The sequence below is a fragment of the Candoia aspera genome, chromosome 1 (assembly GCF_035149785.1).
Source record: "Candoia aspera isolate rCanAsp1 chromosome 1, rCanAsp1.hap2, whole genome shotgun sequence".
NCBI lineage: Eukaryota > Metazoa > Chordata > Lepidosauria > Squamata > Boidae > Candoia > Candoia aspera.
The window spans coordinates 22,511,120-22,530,344 of NC_086153.1; the positions used below are offsets into that span (position 1 = coordinate 22,511,120).

Genomic DNA, 19,225 nt, shown 5'->3' on the forward strand with positions numbered 1-19,225 from the left:
AGCAGCAGATGGTTTTCCAAAAGACCAATTGAGCTGCATTACAAATTCTTGCCCATAAGTCCTAGCATGTCCCCCTTAAGAATCCAAGGAAAGCTAAATAAACAAACAAACCATATACTGTACACCATTGTGAAATCATTGACATCACTGTGAATAAGACTACCTCCTCCTCCTCCTCCTCCTCTCCCATCGAGCCCATAGTTGGAATTTAGGGAAATCAGAGTCAGTTTTCACCAGGTCATTCCTAGGCACTCACTCAACTTGTCATTTCTTTGGCATGATTATACGATCGTTCAAATATGTGGCGTCACTAAAGCATTTCCAGACAAATTTTCCTCCCTGTTTTCCTCCTTAATTTTATCTCAGCTAAAGAGTTTGATTTTCTGCCTCAAAACAACAGATTAGATGCTGTTTGGAAAATTTCAGTGGCTAAGATTCTAAAAACATGAAAGTAAGGGGAAGTTAATACAGAAGGGCTGAAAAGTAATGCCCCTTCCTTCCTTCCTTCCCATCAGTATTTCTATCCAGTGTTTTCATCTGCAGAGAAAGCTTTCACTTCCTGGGGAATGACAGGGGACAAGGCATATTGCTCTCCTGCCCATGCTTGTAAATATGTTGAATATATTTGGTTGGTCACTGTGTGACAGAGAAAACTGGACCAGACAGGCCACTGGCCTGACGCTACAGGGCCTTTCTTTTGTCCAGGCAGTCAGTGATCATAAACATTAAAAAAGTGCACAACAGTATGTGAAGCAGAAAAACAGAACAAGCTTAAAACAAAAAAGAAAAACCTCAGAGTAGGATAAAAATAACAACAATAGAAAAATATGAAAAATGCAGAAATCTTTCATCACAGCCCAAGCCAATCACTTGCCAAGATAGGATTGTTTTTGATCATGCATATGCAGAGCATGACTCAGCTGAGCATCCTAAAGTGGGAATAGCTTGGTATGGGAGAAAGTGGTTCTTTAGATATCTCAACCCAAAACCATTGCAATTTTAAAGGTGAAAACCAGCATTCTGAATCAGCCTTAGAAGCAAAGTAGGAACCTTTGAAGATGCTATAAACTCAGTGGGAGATGATCAAAAAAGCAGGCCTCTATCAGCACTTTTGCTGCCACATTCTGTAAAATCCATATAATTGCACAGAATGGTGAAATTATCTAGCCTTAGATGATGATGATAATATATTAAGCATGTATGCTGCCCAACTCTCAATGGCAAATGACCTCTGGTGTACTCTATTTCTTTCATAAGGAAAACAGCAGGTTCTCCAACTGACTGTCAGAAAGAATACACCATCCAGAGAAATAGACATTTTTTTAAAATGCTGAAATGGTTGGAGGGGGGAATGGGCAGGCTTTACATGTCTTCTTTGGATCTGGTGAAGCAGAGACAAACAGTTACGTCTCACCTGTACATTAATTTTTTTATTGGTCTGGGATGTATACATGTAGCAGTTATACCATACATATGTAAAAGAGTTACACAGATGAAGACGATCAGTGACATAAATCAGTTGCACTATGGAATGAATGCACAAGCACATGAGCCAATGGGCATACATGCAAACCAACATCTCATATGAACACACTTGCACATGCACACACCCATATATACAAAAAGCATGGCAACTGTGTAACACAAAGATAGAAAATCACTACTGATTGAGTCAGCCTATTTATCCATTTAGCCCAGCCAATATTGACTGGTAGTGTTCTCCAGAACTTCAGCTCTCTATGGTCCTATGAACTAAGGAACATCTACATGCAAGCCATGTATTCAATTACCAGTGATTCCTCCTCCCACTTACACTGCTGGTAGCCAAACACTGAAAGGGTGGGATTGGCTCTAGGCCACATGGAAAGTAAAGGTTCCCGTTTAGTCGTGTCTGACGCTAGGGGGCGGTACTCATCTCTGCTTCAGGGCCGAAGAGCCAGCGTTGTCTGAAGACACCTACGCAGTCACGTGGCCAGCATGACAGTCACGGAATGCTGTTACCTTCCCACCAAATTGGTACCTATTTATCTACTCACATTTGCATGCTTTTGAATTGCTAGGTTGGCAAGAGCTAGGGCAAGTGCAGGAGCTCACACCGCCATGTGGCACTTGGGTCTCGAACTACCGAACTTGCAACTTTCTGGTAGACAAGCCTGGTGTCTTGACCACTTAGCCACCATGCCCCCATCAGGCCACACGAGGTAACTGTATTTGAGTGTCAGTGAGTGAAGAAACATGCAGCCCAAAGATGCACCCCAAAGGCTTTTGCAGTACCACAGATGATATAAGGTGAAGCTTTCAGACTATGCTGTGTAACCACTTGGAATAGCCAGGTTTGCTAAATGGTCCTGTAAGCTACATCCAACTCATTTTCAGCAAGTTTTATTACCCCCTCAGCCATATTTCCTGGTAGATAGTAGCTGCTCCCTGTTTGAAGCTCTAAATGTATTACTTACCATTTATAGGAAGAGGCTATACAGATATGGACTTCTGTCTACTCTGTGGATCCATCTGGAAGTTGATGGAATTCTGAAGCCTCCTATAAACACAGGGCTATTGGCTTTGGAGTGAATCCACAGTTAAGTAGCAGAAGACCTCCTTGGAAAGCAGAAGATCCCAAGTGCAATCTTTGGCATCTTTAGTGAAAACATGAGTGGGCAAGCAGTAGCCCTAGGATCATATGTAGCCCTCAACTTAATTTTATAGGATTCAGCCTAATTTAAGAAGCCCTTTGCAAAAGCAATCTATCCTGCTCATTATATGGGAGAAGAGGAAGCTAGAAAGGGAAAGATCAGGTTAGAGAAAAGGAATGGCAGAGAGAGAGAAGAGTGGCCCCAGGAGCAGTTTATTTCAGCCCCATTCACTCCTAAGGGATGCATTCCTTGACAGAAAAAAAGATTGTACCCTTCCTTGCTTTATTTAGTAATGAGTCAGGTAGCAGGTAATGGGAAAGATCTTTGCATGAGATTCTGCAGATCCACTACTGGTTAGAGCATGCAATATTTGGCTAGATCATGGACAAATAATCAGATCTAATAGAAGACAGTTTCAGCCATCATCATATCAATCTTAAAGATCACCAACCTATCTATCAAAAGTCTATGAGCTATGACACTGCCTTAGCCTAATTTAGTTCCTTGCTCCATCTAGTCCCATACTAGCTAGTCTATCTGGCAATTTTTTTTAACGAAGTGGGAGGTTTTTCTTAGCTTTTCTGCCTTTTGGCGGGAGGGTTGAGGGCAGACTGTGTTTCTGGCTACAAGGCCTGAGCTTGGCCAATGTGCTGAACATCAGCCCACCCTTTATGGTGCTCATCTGACAGCAGTGGGGATAGGTGGGAATCTGTACAGTACATTGATCTGCTCTCATGAGTACTACATGGTTCAGTGACTAGTTCTGCTTTAGGGCCTTCCTTAGCAGTTGGCAACCAGACATGACACAGGTGAAGTTTCACCTGCTGCAGGACTAAGAAACAGAAAGCAAGCTTCCCCAGCTGCTGGTCGGTATGTCCGGCTCTGTTAGGCAAGAGTAGAGGCAGACAGAGAAAGGGGTTTACTCCTTATATATATATACATATACACATGGGCATCCAAGCATGTAAGAATCATATTGTTTCCCTAAAAAAAAAAGGAACTAAAAGCAGTAACAGCAGAGAAGGCCATTGCCAGAAGGTGATCTATCAAATGCCAACCTTGACCGATTGATTCATAGTGTTATGGGAAGGGATGAAGAAGGTGCTTGAGGCTGTGGAACCCTAAATAGCAGCTGCAATTCTTTGCCTTCAGAGTTCCCAAAATTACGGAAATTCAGTGACTTGAAGCAATTTTTCAAGCTGCCCCTAAACTGCTGGAAATGGAGCTTGGCAGTGTAGAATAAATGACACAATCCACTCCCCATTATCTTGATATCTTCCTGGGGAGACAGGTATCTGCAGTAGAAGAACTTTTTTTCAATTGTCCACCTTAAAACTTCTCTTTTGGGAGAAAAAAAAAGGGATAGTTTACATTCCTGGGGGTCCTGGGGGCCCTGGAAATCCACGGTGACCTTGTAATCCAGGATCCCCCTTTCGGCCCATCAGCCCAATCGGGCCAGGGAGCCCAGGTTTGCCTGGGATGCCCGGTTTCCCCGGTGGGCCAGGTGGGCCGGTTGGACCAATGGCCCCCTCAGGACCTGGAGACCCCAGGTCCCCTTTGGGGCCTGCCCGCCCCTTGGAACCCACTAGTCCGAAGCTGCCCTTGCTCCCTTTGAATCCAGGGGGGCCTTTTGTGCCCATCGAGCCTCTCTCGCCTTGAGGGCCAGGAGGGCTGGGAGGGCCCAAGGGCCCTTGTGGCCCAGGGCGGCCCAGACTCCCCGTGTCCCCTTTCACTCCTCTGTTTCCAGGTGGCCCTTTAATGCCAAGCTCTCCTCTGAATCCTCTGGGGCCAGGAGGGCCAGGAATGCCTGCAGAGAGAGAAAAGGCAGGGAAGGGCTAAGAGAATGGGCAGCGATACTAGTTTCTAAAAATAGGTTTACACTGTTCATCATTAAACTAATCCTTAAATAGTATGCAAAATAAAACTTAAGTATTAAACATCATATAACCATTTCAGTAAAATAATGATTGATTAAAGGGGACCCCAGAAAACAGCAGCAATCGCTGAACAATGCTCTCTTCTGGTTCACTGGCAGTCTGTAGAAGATGACCCCACAAGTAATCTCCCTTAATGACTCTAAGGATCCTTAGAGTTCAGGGTGCCACAGCACAGACTGTGGGTCCCATATGGCCTGCCAGCACCCCTTTATGGACCCCAATCCCCCAAGAGTGGGCAAGGTAAATGTTTGCCCCATTTTTGCATTGAGGGATTTTGAGGGATTTTAAGAACAAAATAGCCTGGCTGATGGGTTTAAACCTGGTTGAGGATTAAGGTATCCACTTGTTCCCTTAAAACCTTCCCAACCTCCCCCAAATATGGCCCATTTGGAGACCTGGGCAAACTGCTTTAGAAGTAGAGCCCTTGATGTGCTGAACAGTGCCTGGCACAATTCCTGAACCGATGAAACGGACATGGATCGATTAGGAGAGCAGCTTAACAGCTTGCCTAAGGAATGAGCAAGGGATAGAAGTGGTGCATTGGCGGGCTCACATAAACCCTTTGCCATGGAAACAGGCTGCTTCCTACAATCAGTCCTCTGTAACTTCAGGAGATATTCTGGACTGCACTGTTTTTGTGGAGGTACTCATCCTGCATGAGGCACTAAGAAGCTTGATGTAGGCCCAGGGCATACCAAGTGCACTAGGGCGTTTTGGATTTGCTCAGTTTCTCATTTTCCTGATGTTTCTTCTGGCATGTTTCTTCTTCAGTTTGCAAACTTAATAATTATAACAATAAGTCATAGGCATTTTGGGTACTTTCTTCCTAAAGCACAAATTTTGTATACTTTCCTTCTAAGGTAACGGTTTTGTACTTTTTCCAGTATGTGTAGTTTTGTTGGCTATAATACTTGTTTGTACATATTGTCCCCAGTATATATACCATAATATTCTGGAAAGTAAGGATTTTGATGTTCATGTAGTATATTCCAGGTACATTTTTAGATTCGGAAAGTGCTTCTAACTGAAGTTCCCCAGCAGAACTGCAGAAAAATGCCCCTAAAATGCAACAGGATTGAACAAATCTTTGGCTTGAAATACTTGGGACAGATCAGTAAAACCAACTACAGCACTATAAATAACAGCTGTACTCTCTGCAAATAATTAGAGTTGTAGTCCAAGGCACCTAGAAGCATCAAAATGAGGAAAACTCCTGCAGAGAGGCAAAACAGCTGAGTTTTGGAAAAGTTTAGTAGTGCTGACAGCTTTTGGGGGGCGGGGGGACATGGTTAGGGTAATTTTTAAGCAAGCTTTTCCTCTCTGAAAGTCACAGGGGTTATGACAGTGATGTATTGTGGAGAGTATAGGTTAAAAAAACTTAGGGTTTTTTTAAAAATTAGGGTAGTGAGATTGTTTTCCCTCCTAAAATAGATGTTTTAAGCTTATTGGAGGCTTAAAGCAGATATTTTTCTTCTTATACAGAGAGAGGGAAGGACACTCACTCCATTATTATACGGTAATTTGATACTGAATTTTGGTAGTGTAAATCTCGGTGGATGCTCAGCTCCTGACAAAATTTCTTCGCTTGCTGTAGACACATACTTCCCACTGTCTAGCTCCAATGGCCTGTATGTGAAGCATCTTTCTAAAATTCAAGTTCTTGTTTTCTTCCGCCCCAGGTGGTGCACTTGACAACCAGGAGGTGGCCTGTCAGCTGTTTCCAAAAGAGAGGCCACGTGTTTTATAACTGAAGTTGCAACACCAGTTCATCTGATAGACACTCATCCAGGCAAAGAGGGGGTGCTGAGCCTAATTCTATGCAGGCCTTTTCTGGATCCCAGCAGCAAGTTACATACTGAATTTACTGTTGTCCTCAGAATAGATGATATTCCTGTGATTATTTCCAACCACTGCTTTGGTCATATGCTTTTTCTAGTCAACAGCATGCTTGTCTAACCATTCACTGTTAAGCAATTAGCAGTGAAACTGCAAACGGCTTTGGTCCTCTAACCTTGCAAATTATTTTCCCTTAGGCTTTCTGCCAACATATTCCTCCATCAATCATCTTTACCCTAAAATAGAAATGTCTTGCAACTTTCTGTTGCCTGCAGGTATCATTTAATCCTCATAAAGTGAGAGGCTTGGTATCTCATGGAAATCAGTTTGGTGACAGAAAGGGGAACCCCTATGCACTATCTAAGCTGGCATATACCTGACACTGAGAAGAAAACCTCTAGCCCAAGAATGGTTCTCTTCAGCTGAAGGCTGATGGTAGAGATATGGGACAATCAACCCCATGGAAATGCATTAACTTCCTGATGAAATTGTGTGTTACATTAAAATTGCACAAGCAGCAATGTTCTCTTACTGCTGTGCTAATACATCTATGCTCATTCATTGTTGAGTTCTAAGCTGGTGGACCTGGAACTGCAAATAACTACCTATTGGCCTCCTGCTTTGATGAGCCAATTCATGACGCTTTTTAAAAAAAAAAAAGTGGCCAGAAACTGACAACTGACAAAACAGAATCCTCATATAGATTTAAACAAACTTGCAAAGTTAAGAACTTCTCTCTCAAACTAGATATTAATATATTCTGGGATGATTTACAGACTAATTAGCTCCATCTGGAAGATTCAGAAGAAGTGAACAAATGAAAGTCAACTGTGGACCTCTCTATTCTGTAAAGGTGACCAATGAGCCTCTGGAGCAGGATTGAGAAAATCAAGGTTACTGGTCAAAATCCAAGCACACCTGACTACCTGGGCTTATGAGGTCAGCCTTCAGAGGGAGGGAAACTACTCGTCTGGAAGATAATGGAATGGTGATTTTCTCTTTCCCTCTCTCATATTCATTTCTAAAAGGAAGTGGTGACTATTCCACTCAGAATTTAATACCAGTCATGTGGCAGATGATGTGAATTCTCTCTAGTTCCCTGCAAGGTTCTTCTTCCTCGACTGCACTGACACAGGAGAGTGTCCAATTCTATGCATATTCATTTGGAAATGTCCTACTGAGTTTGCTAGGGCTTATTTCCAAGTAAAAGGGCATAGAATTTGTTCCACTGTGGATAGTCAATCACAAGAGATGGCCTCACAAACGGCAATAAACTATAGTTTGTTTTAACAGCGTTGTACTGAATTGGGCAAGATGCTTGATTCATACATAATGCTAAGCCATTAACTATGGCTTACAAATCAAAAGCCTATGTTCACAGAAAGGTTCCCCTTTCTGTCATCAAATGTGCTTTAAATTAAAAGACCAAATAATTTAGGGCTTAACCCAATGTATGAATTCAACCAGACTTACCTTGCTGGCAAACTAATGCAGTTAGGTCTGGTAGAGATTTACTGTGTTAGTTGGGTTCAGACATCACACTAAGCCATAAGATGATTTACTGCTTCTCGCTTATAAAGCTATAGGATCCACATATTGTGGCAGAGCATTATGTGCAAACCAATTCATGATGGCTTGTTTAATAGACCATGGTAAAAATAGTAATTTAGCTATGTGTAAAGACAGATAGTGTATGTGGTCATGGGGTTTTTTTGGAAAAACACTGTCCAAATTTGTGAGGGAGAAACAAAAAGAAAATCATTCTGAATAAGTTCCTCTTTAACCTTGGCCTCCTGCTCTCTTCACTAATTCATTCACATCAGAATTGTAAACCATTACATGGAAACTGTTCTACATAACTAGGCTATAACTGTGGCAGATTTCTTTTTTTGTTAAAAAATTCCCAAATTGGCCATTCCATGTATCCTGTTTGTTTCCTTGTTTTTAGAACTTAAAACTTTTGTAGACTTTCTATTTATAAGCTTCCCTAGGTAAGCTCAAACATATCTGATATTTTATTTTATGAGGCTTTTTATTCAGAAAAATATATATTTCTGAGAAAGTATTAATAGACTTTCCCACGTTTTCACATTTTCATTAAACAGATGAAATGAACGCGTGCTTTTATTTGGGAGACATTCACCTGGAAACCCAACCCTGCCATCTGTTTACCTTGTACAATGGTGACATTTCTCAGGATCTCCCCATGTCGGATGTCAACGACTTTCATCTCTTCCATGACCATGGAAAGGTTGCGAATGTCAAAGTTTAGCTGGGCATTGAGTAGGCTAAAACGCTCCCGCAGAAGATCTGTGGTGCTTAACATGAGGCTGACTGATTTGTTCAGGTAGTAAAGCTCTTCAGCATGCGTGTGGAAGCCCAGTGTGCAGGAGAGTCGCACATCATCCAGGTACTTGAGCATGCTATGAACATGGCTATCAGTGGCATTGATGTTGGTGAAGATGGTGCTGATCTCAATCTCATGGGATGTCATGCGGCCTTCTAAGGTCTGAAAGTGCTCAGCTGTCCGGTTTTGCATGTATTGGGCATGGTACTGAAAGTCATGCATGTTCTCCTCATGGTCATCCAGGAAGGAGGAGATGTTGTCCAGCTGCAACTGTAAACTTGTTACTTGGAGTATAAGGTCATGCATACTCTCTGAGTTCTGGCTGATCCTTTGTGAGGCAATACCTAAGCTAGTTTGAACATTCTTGACCAGCTCACCTGTTTTGGAAGAGGTGGCCCTCAAGCTGCCAAACAGCCGGGTATAGTTCTGCCACTCAGTCACAATCTTCTGTAATGTCAGGGTCTCTTCATTTGTCTTTCTCTGGATGGTCTGGATCCAGTCTGAGGTCTGCCGACTGGTAAAGTTTATCTGCTGCACAGCAGTTTCAACATCAAAGTGTTCTTGTGTTAGCTCTTTGAGTGAGCTGCCTAGCTCAGAAGTGGCAGCCTGCCAGCCCCTCACTTGGACCAGGAAGAGGCTCAAACTCTGGTTGACCTGCTGAACAGCAGAGAAGCAACTGTCCACCTCATCAGTGATCTTGCTGCTGGAAGATGAAAGCTGCTGGTGGGCTTGTCCAGCTCGATCAAGTAATACTTCCTGGGCCAAGAGCTTCTTCTGAATCTCCTCCAGCTCCTTCTGCAATTTGCTAATTTCCTGTCCAAGTTGCTCTGTGTCATGACAGAAGGAGCAGTTGTCCATTGATTTCTGATCTGGATGAGGGGGCAGAAGCATAACAGTTTAGCTGATAATACTGTTAAATTGTTGATGTTTAAGCAATAATCGATTACACTTGGTTCCTTCCCTTGACTAAATTATCCAGAATATATTAGGAAAATAATGTGCTTGCACAAAAATGAATATGTGTTATAGAATCCAGTTTTACTTGTTGCATTTAAGTTACAGTGATACAGGATAGCTTTCTGATATGATGATCCACAAATCAGATCACTCCAGGAAGCATGGCCTTGCTGCTTGAGGATGATGTAAGCTGCAGTTAAACACAGCTGGAAACATTAGGTTGGGGATGGCTGATAAAGGATTTTCTGAACCCAGCATACAAAAAGGTGGGAGGAGGGTTTCCATTGAGAAAATGGCACTGGTTAATCTCTTGCTGCAAGGTCCTGATCTGGTTCTCTCTTCTCTTCCCATCATTGTGATCTGCTAATACCTAAGAAATGAGAAATGGATCACAGGTCTTTGACATCTAGTCTTATTGACTTCAGTTGCCAAAATATTGTTGAATAAATGAAAGTACACTTCAACAAAGAAAACTCCATTAACACAAATATGCATCACGCTGGTTCCCTTGCCATTTTATATGAAATTGTAATACTTCCCTCTTTACTTCTACTTCCCAGTATTTCCCTTTATCATCTAACTTTTACCAAATTACAAGTAATTCCTTTACAGCAAAGATCTGTTCTCTAAAATATGTAATGTGCATTGATAACATTATATTGCTATAATAACAACATTGTGGTTGTTGATGATAATTAAACCCCTGGGAATTAAGAGCCCCTCTAAATTACTAGCGAATGAGCTAGATTGTGTTCAGTGCAGTTTAATTACGATTAATTATACCTAAAACCACTTCTGCATGTAAAGCTATGCTTCATTATAATCTACAACCCCCTGCTAACAAACATTTTGTGTGGGAGGATTCCTAGATGGCTAGAAGAGTTTGCTAAGACTACAGCCCAGATCCACTTACTAAGGAAAAAGCCTCACTGAATTCATTGGTATTCTTATTTCTGCTTGTAAGCATGCTTAGGAGTGCTAGATTAGTTTTCATCATTTTCCTGCCAGTGAATCAGGGAAATGCTGATTACTTGCAGATGCTTGAAAAGTTCTTACCCACCGGAAAAAAGTGTTAACTATTTGCCCAACAACATATGCTTGTGATCCATATGTATCCTAGATGCAGACTTCCACCTTTAGATACTGTAGTGTGTTCATCTATTTCACCTTTAATCATAAATTTGCAAATTCATGATTGAAAATTGCCTGATGGAAATTCAGTTGAACTTAGAACATCTTTTTGGGCCACTGGAAAACAAGTTCCAGACACCATGTTTCTAAATTGCTCCTTATGGCAGGACTTATCACCATGTATTTTAAGTTGTCACAAGGCTATATGGCTAAGTGGTATAAATCCAATTAATCAATCAGTGTAAAGCCAAGGGTATGCAAAAGCTTGCCTGGGAACTGGGATGATTTTTCCTATGCTACTCCACATAGCTAACCAGCATGTTATCACTGTTGTTATCCAGTCGTTAAGTCGTGTCTGACTCTTCGTGACCCCATGGACCATAGCACGCCAGGCCTTCCTTTCCTCCACCGTCTCCCGGAGTTTACTCAAATTCATGTTCATTGCATTGGTGATGCTATCTAACCATCTCATCATACATGACCCCAAATTTTAAGCTGAAACCCCCAAAGGAAGATTAGAAAACCTCAGCAATGTTGTCTGATCCCAATTTTCCTACATAAGATGCCGATTCCAATTGGAACAATCTATAATTGTGACCATGTGTCATAATTGTGTATGAATTTGTCATAATGTGCATGTGTCATAATTTTGTGTGTCATAATTGTGTGTCATAATTGTGTATACCGCATGAGAAGTCATAATCCCCAAAATGGGAAAGCCAGAACAATAACAAAGAGTCATAGCTACTAATTAAAATCAGTTGTGTGTAAATAAGATATTTCAGTTGATCCACAATTCTCATATACCAATCAGTCTCACAAATATCAGAGAAACCATTATCATAGAAAGACATGCACATTCCCCTCCCTTCTTCCAGCAGAAACAGTAAGATGGAGAAGAAGAAACAAGGTGTAAGAGGATGAGGTGAAGGTGTAGTTATACTCTCCCTAGAAGGAGAGGGAAAAGGGGAACAAAACTAGATGGAGATAGAAGTGGGGGTTGACCCAGGGAGGCAAATTCCATACAATCTTCTACAAGATGCTTATGACTGGATGAAAAAAGAAGAGAGAGAAGGCATGTTTAGGCAAGCAATCTCTCCCCCAAACAGGTAATTTTCAGGTTGATCTCCAAATGTAGCTTTGTTTGCAGTCTTCTGTACTTTGTGCCTATTCCTTTGTCTTTAACAGGTTCCTCTGTTTTATTATCAGCAAAGGTAAGAGGAATAAAAGAATGGAAAACAAGGTGATCATCCTTACTAGCCTCTGCATGAATGATGCATGGGTTACAGCAGGTGGGAAGGTGTTGTTTAAGTTTTTAACCCACTGCTGCAGGTGTGAAAAGACAGTTCCTCTGAAGCTAGAAAGACACAATAGCAACCCAATGAAAATCATTGCTTTGAAAGAGAAAATAAGTGAAAATTTATTCCCCTGTCTATATTGAAGTGGTGGATAGTTTCTGCCTTTTAGGATCAACCATCAACAGTAAAGGAACTAACAGTCAAGAAATATGCTGCAAACTAGCATTTGGTAGAGCAGCCATGAAGGCCTTGGAAAAGATATTCAGATGCCATGATGAATACCAAGAAAACAGCCAAGAAAGCAAACAAGTGGATCGTCAAACAAATCAACCCAGGGTTCTCACTTGGGGTACAAGTGACCAGGCTCAAATTATCCTACTTCAGACACATTATACAAATACTTAATTCTCTGGAAAAGGCTCTAATGCTGGAAGAGGTGGAAGGAAAGGAAAGAAGAGGATGACTAGCAGCAAGGTGGATGGACTCAGTCATAGTTGCAATGAGTGCACTGTTGGAAGACCAGAAGGACCAGTTAGGGACAGATCATCATGAAGAAAATTTGTGTGGTTGCTATGACTCAACACCAACCCGATGGCACATAATCAATCAATCAATCAACCCCCGTCATAACCACAGTGGTCCCTGATCTAAGTACAACTGCCAACACAATCAGTCATGGGAGATGCTGGGAGTTGTAATTCAGCATCATCTGGAGGACCAGAGGTTCTCCAATCCTGCAGTATGGGAGGAGTCTGCAGCTCAGTGTTGGACTGCATGCCTTGCATGCAAGAGATATCAGGGTCAATCCTCTTTAAGAACTGAATTGTGTACCTTATCAGTATGGGGACTAACTAAATGGAACTGATTAGAATGTAACTTTCCTATGTTTTGGGTGAAAAACACCAGACTAGCAACATTGCTCTTACCCAGTTCCTGAAGATTCTCCTGGACTGACACAATTGTCTTTTCATGGTATGTCTGAGTTGAGTTAAATTCATCAGCTATTGATCCCACCTTCTTGAAAACTGCAAGAAAAGCATGAAAAATGAATTAGCATGTGATTGCCTTGAACTCATGATTACAACTTGATAGTCATCATCAACTGAAGGTGAATAACTGGAGGTTGGGCAGCAGAAAACATTCCAGGATGAAAGGAAATACCATCTAAGAGGTTTTTATTATATTTGTTCATTTCCTATTACACCACAAGCCAAACAGTGATGCAAATCTTAAATATGAGAGGGCCAGTCCAAAATAACATTCTCAAAATCACCTTAACAATCTTGGCTAGGAGTTTTCAAGTATTTCCTTTGCTAGAAAAGTTACAAATTAATGCCCTCAGTGACGGGGATCTTCCTGGGAAGGAAAATATGAATGGGATTATGGGATTTGTAATATAACACATTTGAAGGAAAAATGTTTGGGAAATCTGCCCCACAGATCAGATGTAAGAGCAATGAGTTTTGACTGCCTGCTGGAATGCTTACCTTTGTGTCACCTCTTTGCCATTTATAAATCTGTGCAAATATTAAAAGAACCCAAATCTATGTATGTGCTTTGCCTCCAGATCTTCTCATTATTGAGATGATTGTCACACAAGTTCAAAATTAGGAAATGTTCCTTTAAATCACAGGTTAGCTGCATGTCATCCCCTTTCTTGTGGCCCCTAGAATCCTCTCTGAATGTAACTGATGAAAGTGTTTTATTGCAGTCTTGATGCAGGAAATGTATAAATAAGCCTAGCATAGCTTTAGAAAAACTCAAAACCATCCCTCCAAAGACAAATGCAGTCCACAGCCATCAAAAAGGTCCCTGTCCTTGCTTAAGTTATTGATTACATTTTGATATACCCAATTAAAATGAGATATCAATATATCAATGAGATTTCAGTCAATTGATTACTGATAGGAAGTTGGTAGCTTAAGGAGCCTGGTTAACCTTCTGTCATTCTGCAACAGTGTATGATTACTCCCTTCTCCAATACAGATAGATCAGCCTACTTAATTTTATGTCAAGGGCAGAGTTCCTTCCTCCAGCCAAGTGCTAAATGAAATGGAACAATGTCAAGTTCTTTGGCCAATACATTCCCCCCACACCGCCCTCCAACACTTCCTTCTCCTGGCAACTGCACGATTTTTCTGACTCATGTTTAGTTTGCAATTCACCGTATCCTTCTGGTTCTTCCAAGCCAGCCTATGAGGGTTAGGAGTAGAATGCACTCTGCTGCAGTGGTTCTCCTCCTTTCCTTCTAGTCAGTGTGAGCAAGGGGGGAAAGATCTAGCCTGAAGCCCCTGACCTGTGGGGTAATGTTTACATGAGGCTGTCAGGAGAGATTGTCTGTTGCTTAGGTCAGGTATTATCAATATGCTGATGATATCCAGCTGATATATCTTGACTTCTGGCCAACCAAGCAATGATCTCAAGGCCTTGTCTCAGTGTCTGGAGGCTATGAGTTTCTGGATGGGAGGAACAGACTCAGGCTCAACTCTACCAAAACCAAGTGGCTATGGGTTTTTGGGCCACCCTATCCTGGAGAATCCTTATATTTGTCCTGGATTGGGTAGCACTTCCATATTTGGGATTAGTAAGAAATCTGGAGGGGTTGGTACCTTCTGCCTTGAAAGAGGTAGTGATGCACCTCCTCCTCAAGAGGCAGTTCTTGTACCCAACAGTTTTTGACAACTGTTGATCAGTACCAAACATTTCCTCTTTGGGGAAGGTTGTTGAGAAGGTGGTCAGTCTGCAGTTGATTAGAACCCTGGAGGAAATGGATTATCTATGTTCATTTCTGACTGTAGTTCAGATCACGAACTTCTTCTTGCACAATTTAGGATCAGACTAAAGAGATTAAGGAAGACCCACAGATCAGCTAGATATGAGCTCACTAATATTCCTAAGGAATATGCAGTGGAGGTGAAGAATAGATTTAACGGACTGGACTTAGTAGATAGGGTCCCGGAAGAACTCTGGACAGAAGTTCGCAACATTGTTCAGGAGACGGCAACAAAATACATCCCAAAGAAAGAGAAAACCAAGAAGGCAAAATGGCTGTCTGCTGAGACACTAGAAGTAGCCCAAGAAAGAAGGAAAGCAAAAGGCAACAGTGATAGGGGCAGATATGCCCAATTAAATGCAAAATTCCAGAGGTTAGCCAGAAGAGATAAGGAATTATTTTTAAACAAGCAATGCACGGAAGTGGAAGAAGACAATAGAATAGGAAGGACAAGAGACCTCTTCCAGAAAATTAGAAACATTGGAGGTAAATTCCAGGCCAAAATGGGTATGACCAAAAACAAAGATGGCAAGGACCTAACAGAAGAAGAAGAGATCAAGAAAAGGTGGCAAGAATATACAGAAGACCTGTATAGGAAGGATAACAATATCGGGGATAGCTTTGACGGTGTGGTCAGTGAGCTAGAGCCAGACACCCTGAAGTGTGAGGTTGAATGGGCCTTAAGAAGCATTGCTAATAACAAGGCAGCAGGAGACGATGACATCCCAGCTGAACTGTTCAAAATCTTGCAAGATGATGCTGTCAAGGTAATGCATGCTATATGCCAGCAAATTTGGAAAACACAAGAATGGCCATCAGACTGGAAAAAATCAACTTATATCCCCATACCAAAAAAGGGAAACACTATAGAATGTTCAAACTATTGAACAGTGGCACTCATTTCACATGCCAGAAATGTATGCCTCCTGAAGAATCTGTATAACGACCAAGTAGCAACAGTAAGAACAGACCACGGAACAACGGACTGGTTTAAGATTGGGAAAGGAGTACGGCAGGGCTGTATGCTCTCACCCTACCTATTCAACTTGTACGCAGAACACATCATGCGACATGCTGGGCTTGAGGAATCCAAGGCTGGAGTTAAAATCGCTGGAAGAAACATTCACAATCTCAGATATGCAGATGATACCACTTTGATGGCTGAAAGTGAAGAGGAACTGAGGAGCCTTATGATGAAGGTGAAAGAAGAAAGTGCAAAAGCTGGCTTGCAGCTAAACCTCAAAAAAACCAAGATTATGGCAACCAGCTTGACTGATAACTGGCAAATAGAGGGAGAAAATGTAGAAGCAGTTAAAGACTTTGTATTTCTAGGTGTGAAGATTACTGCAGACGCTGACTGCAGTCAGGAAATCAGAAGACGCTTAATCCTTGAGAGAAGAGCAATGACAAATCTCGATAAAATAGTTAAGAGCAGAGACATCACACTGACAACAAAGGTCTGCATAGTTAAAGCAATGGTGTTCCCCGTAGTAACATATGCCTGCGAGAGCTGGACCATAAGGAAGGCTGAGAGAAGGAAGATCGATGCTTTTGAACTGTGGTGTTGGAGGAAAACTCTGAGAGTGCCTTGGACTGCAAGAAGATCAAACCAGTCCATCCTCCAGGAAATAAAGCCAGACTGCTCACTTGAGGGAATGATATTAATGGCAAAACTGAAATACTTTGGCCACATAATGAGAAGACAGGACACCCTGGAGAAGATGCTGATGCTAGGGAGAGTGGAGGGCAAAAGGAAGAGGGGCTGACCAAGGGCAAGGTGGATGGATGCTATTCTAGAGGTGACGGACTCGTCCCTGGGGGAGCTGGGGGTGTTGACGACCGACAGGAAGCTCTGGTGTGGGCTGGTCCATGAAGTCACGAAGAGTCAGAAGCGACTAAATGAATAAACAACAACAAATGCTCATTTCAGGCAGATTTCAGGCTGGGATTTAGTACTGAGACAGCCTTAGTCGTGCTTCTCAATGACCTGTGGCGGAGCCAGGATGGTGGTGGTGCATCCATCCTTGTGCTCCTTGGTCTCTCAGCAGCTTTTGCTACTATCAACCACGGTATCCTTTTGAGACAGCTCTGTGGGTTGGGGGCACCATTTTATGGTGGTTCTCTTCCCTTCTCCAGGACCCTGGAACTCTGCTGTTATTTAGAAGGGCCAGGAAGACCTGACTCTTCACTTAGGCCTTTGGTGAGGGAGAGTGAGACCCCTTGCTTCATCATGCTTGCCATCTTTTATCTTTATTTATGTGTTATTGATTTTATTATAATTTCTTTCTTTGATTGTTGTGAGCCGCCCAGAGTTGCTGAGAGTCAGATGACATACAAGTTTAATAAAGTATTATTATTATGGTTGGTCGCACAGTCAGCCAGATGTTTAGACTGGATTTGGCATCTTTGTCCACCTATTGAGTCTTTCCCAAGGACCTGGGATAGGCAGATGTTGTTGTTTAATAATATTAAATGTATTGTTGTAGGAAGTAAGCTGTTCCAAGTAAAGCTGCCTTTTGCAATTGACTAAAGATGATTTTGTCAATGCCGATGGTGTTAAGTGGTGCTCCAGATGTTTTGGAATTGCATCCAAGGCACCTCTTACTGTTGGTACTATCTTTGCTTTCTTTTGCCACAGTCATTTTTATTCTTATTCTTATTGTTGTTGTTATTGTTTTCCTGGATTCATAGCTCCTGCTCAAAGAGCAGATGACAGCTGGGGCTAGGAAGGCCTCCACACAGGTTCATCTTCTACATCACTTGTGCCTGTTCTTTTATCAGTAGGCTCTCCAGACAGTCACTCGTGCCCTGACAATGATCATTGCAATGCCCTCTACATAAAGCTGCCCTTGAAGACCACTCAGTAGTTTCAGCATTCAGGTCCAGAATGCAGTGGCATGGGTAGTAATGGGCATGCCAGTTAGCTTCCAGGTGCAATTCAAAGTGCTGATTATAATCTAATGGGACGCAAGAACTGGGCCTTCTCTGTCGGTGTGCCTGGTCTCTGGAACAGGATTCCCCCAGATACTAGTATAGAGATTAGATTAGATTGCCTTCATTTAAAAGGTCATTAAAAATATGGCTTTTCTCCCCAGGCCTTGAGTTAAGATGTGTAGTAAGCCTCTCATAGGGCTTTTTTCTACTGAGTTGGATGGTTGTCTCTTCAGATACCTTTTGTCTTCTTTCTGCTTTGTTTACAGATTTTGTATTGTTTTTACTATTGTAAGCTGCCCAGCATCATCATGGAGTTGGGTGGCCAAATAAACACACAAACAAACAAATGAATAGTCCCTTACTCACCTACAGCTGCCAGCACCACCACTGCCATTACCAGCAAGACAACAAAGACATACAACACTTTCACAGATGTCTGTAGAGTTAGGTTTTTCTCGCACTGGCTGCAGTTGGTCCTCATCCGGCCTGCAAGGGATGAAGTACATATGGAGAACCTGGTATATCTGGGGCTGACCTCAGTTTCTGACTTCACTCGTATGATTCTGGTTGATGGGATACCCCCCCAAGAGATGGGACTATGAGACCAGAGACTGTGGATTAAAATAGAATACAGTCCTCAGGGGTGAAAGGGTGCTTTTGGAGAACCAAGGGGAACCCAGGAGACTTTTCCAATATTTTCCAGCCCTGGAATGAAGTGGAGAAGGAAGGGCAATGGGGGAGGAGACAACCCCAACTGAGAGCCAGTTTGGTCTAGTGGTTAAGGCAACGGGCTAGAAACCAAGAGGCTGTGAGTTCTAGTTCTGCCTTAGGCATGAAAGCTGGCTAGGTGACCTTGGACCAGTCATTCTTCCTCAGGCCAACTCAACTCACAGGGTTGTTGTTGTGGAGAAAATAGGAGGAAGTAGTAATAGGTATGTACCCAGCCTTGAGTTATTTATAAAAATACTAAAGGCAGGATAGAAAATAAATTTTAAAAAATTAAATTAAAAACCCATCCAGGCTTAACTTGCCCTTACCATTTGATCTGTATCTGAAGGAAGGCATTTTGTCGTCTTCTCCAGGGAGGTCCTCTTCTAAAATAGAAAAATAAATTTAAAAGATAGTGTTTAAGTATCAAAAATTGCCAAAACAACATCTAAGCGTTGCTTCTTTTTGTCTAGACCTGTTATATTTGGCTTTTATTGGATGTCATCTTGGGTATCTTTGGCCAAAGAGGCTAATGTGGCTTATTAAATAACACAGACTTACAGTACTGTTAGAAACAGAAAGCATGAGTATGCCTGGGACACGATGAGAGGATTGTGTGTGTGTGACTGAAATAGGCAGAGTTCAGGTAACCAATAGCTGACAAAAACAGC

At 42.1% G+C, this 19,225-nt stretch overlaps 1 protein-coding gene across 1 annotated transcript; it reads right to left on the bottom strand.

The window, feature by feature from the left end:
- Positions 1-3,183: 3,183 nt before the first annotated feature.
- On the bottom strand, positions 3,184-18,944 carry SCARA3 (scavenger receptor class A member 3; the record flags this gene model as incomplete). The annotated part of the gene is made up of 5 exons (XM_063300827.1): positions 3,184-4,440; positions 8,579-9,622; positions 13,066-13,164; positions 18,213-18,332; positions 18,884-18,944. Coding segments are annotated over 5 exons (1,764 nt in total), but the record flags the coding sequence as incomplete, so codon positions are not given.
- Between the last annotated feature and the right edge of the window lie 281 nt (positions 18,945-19,225).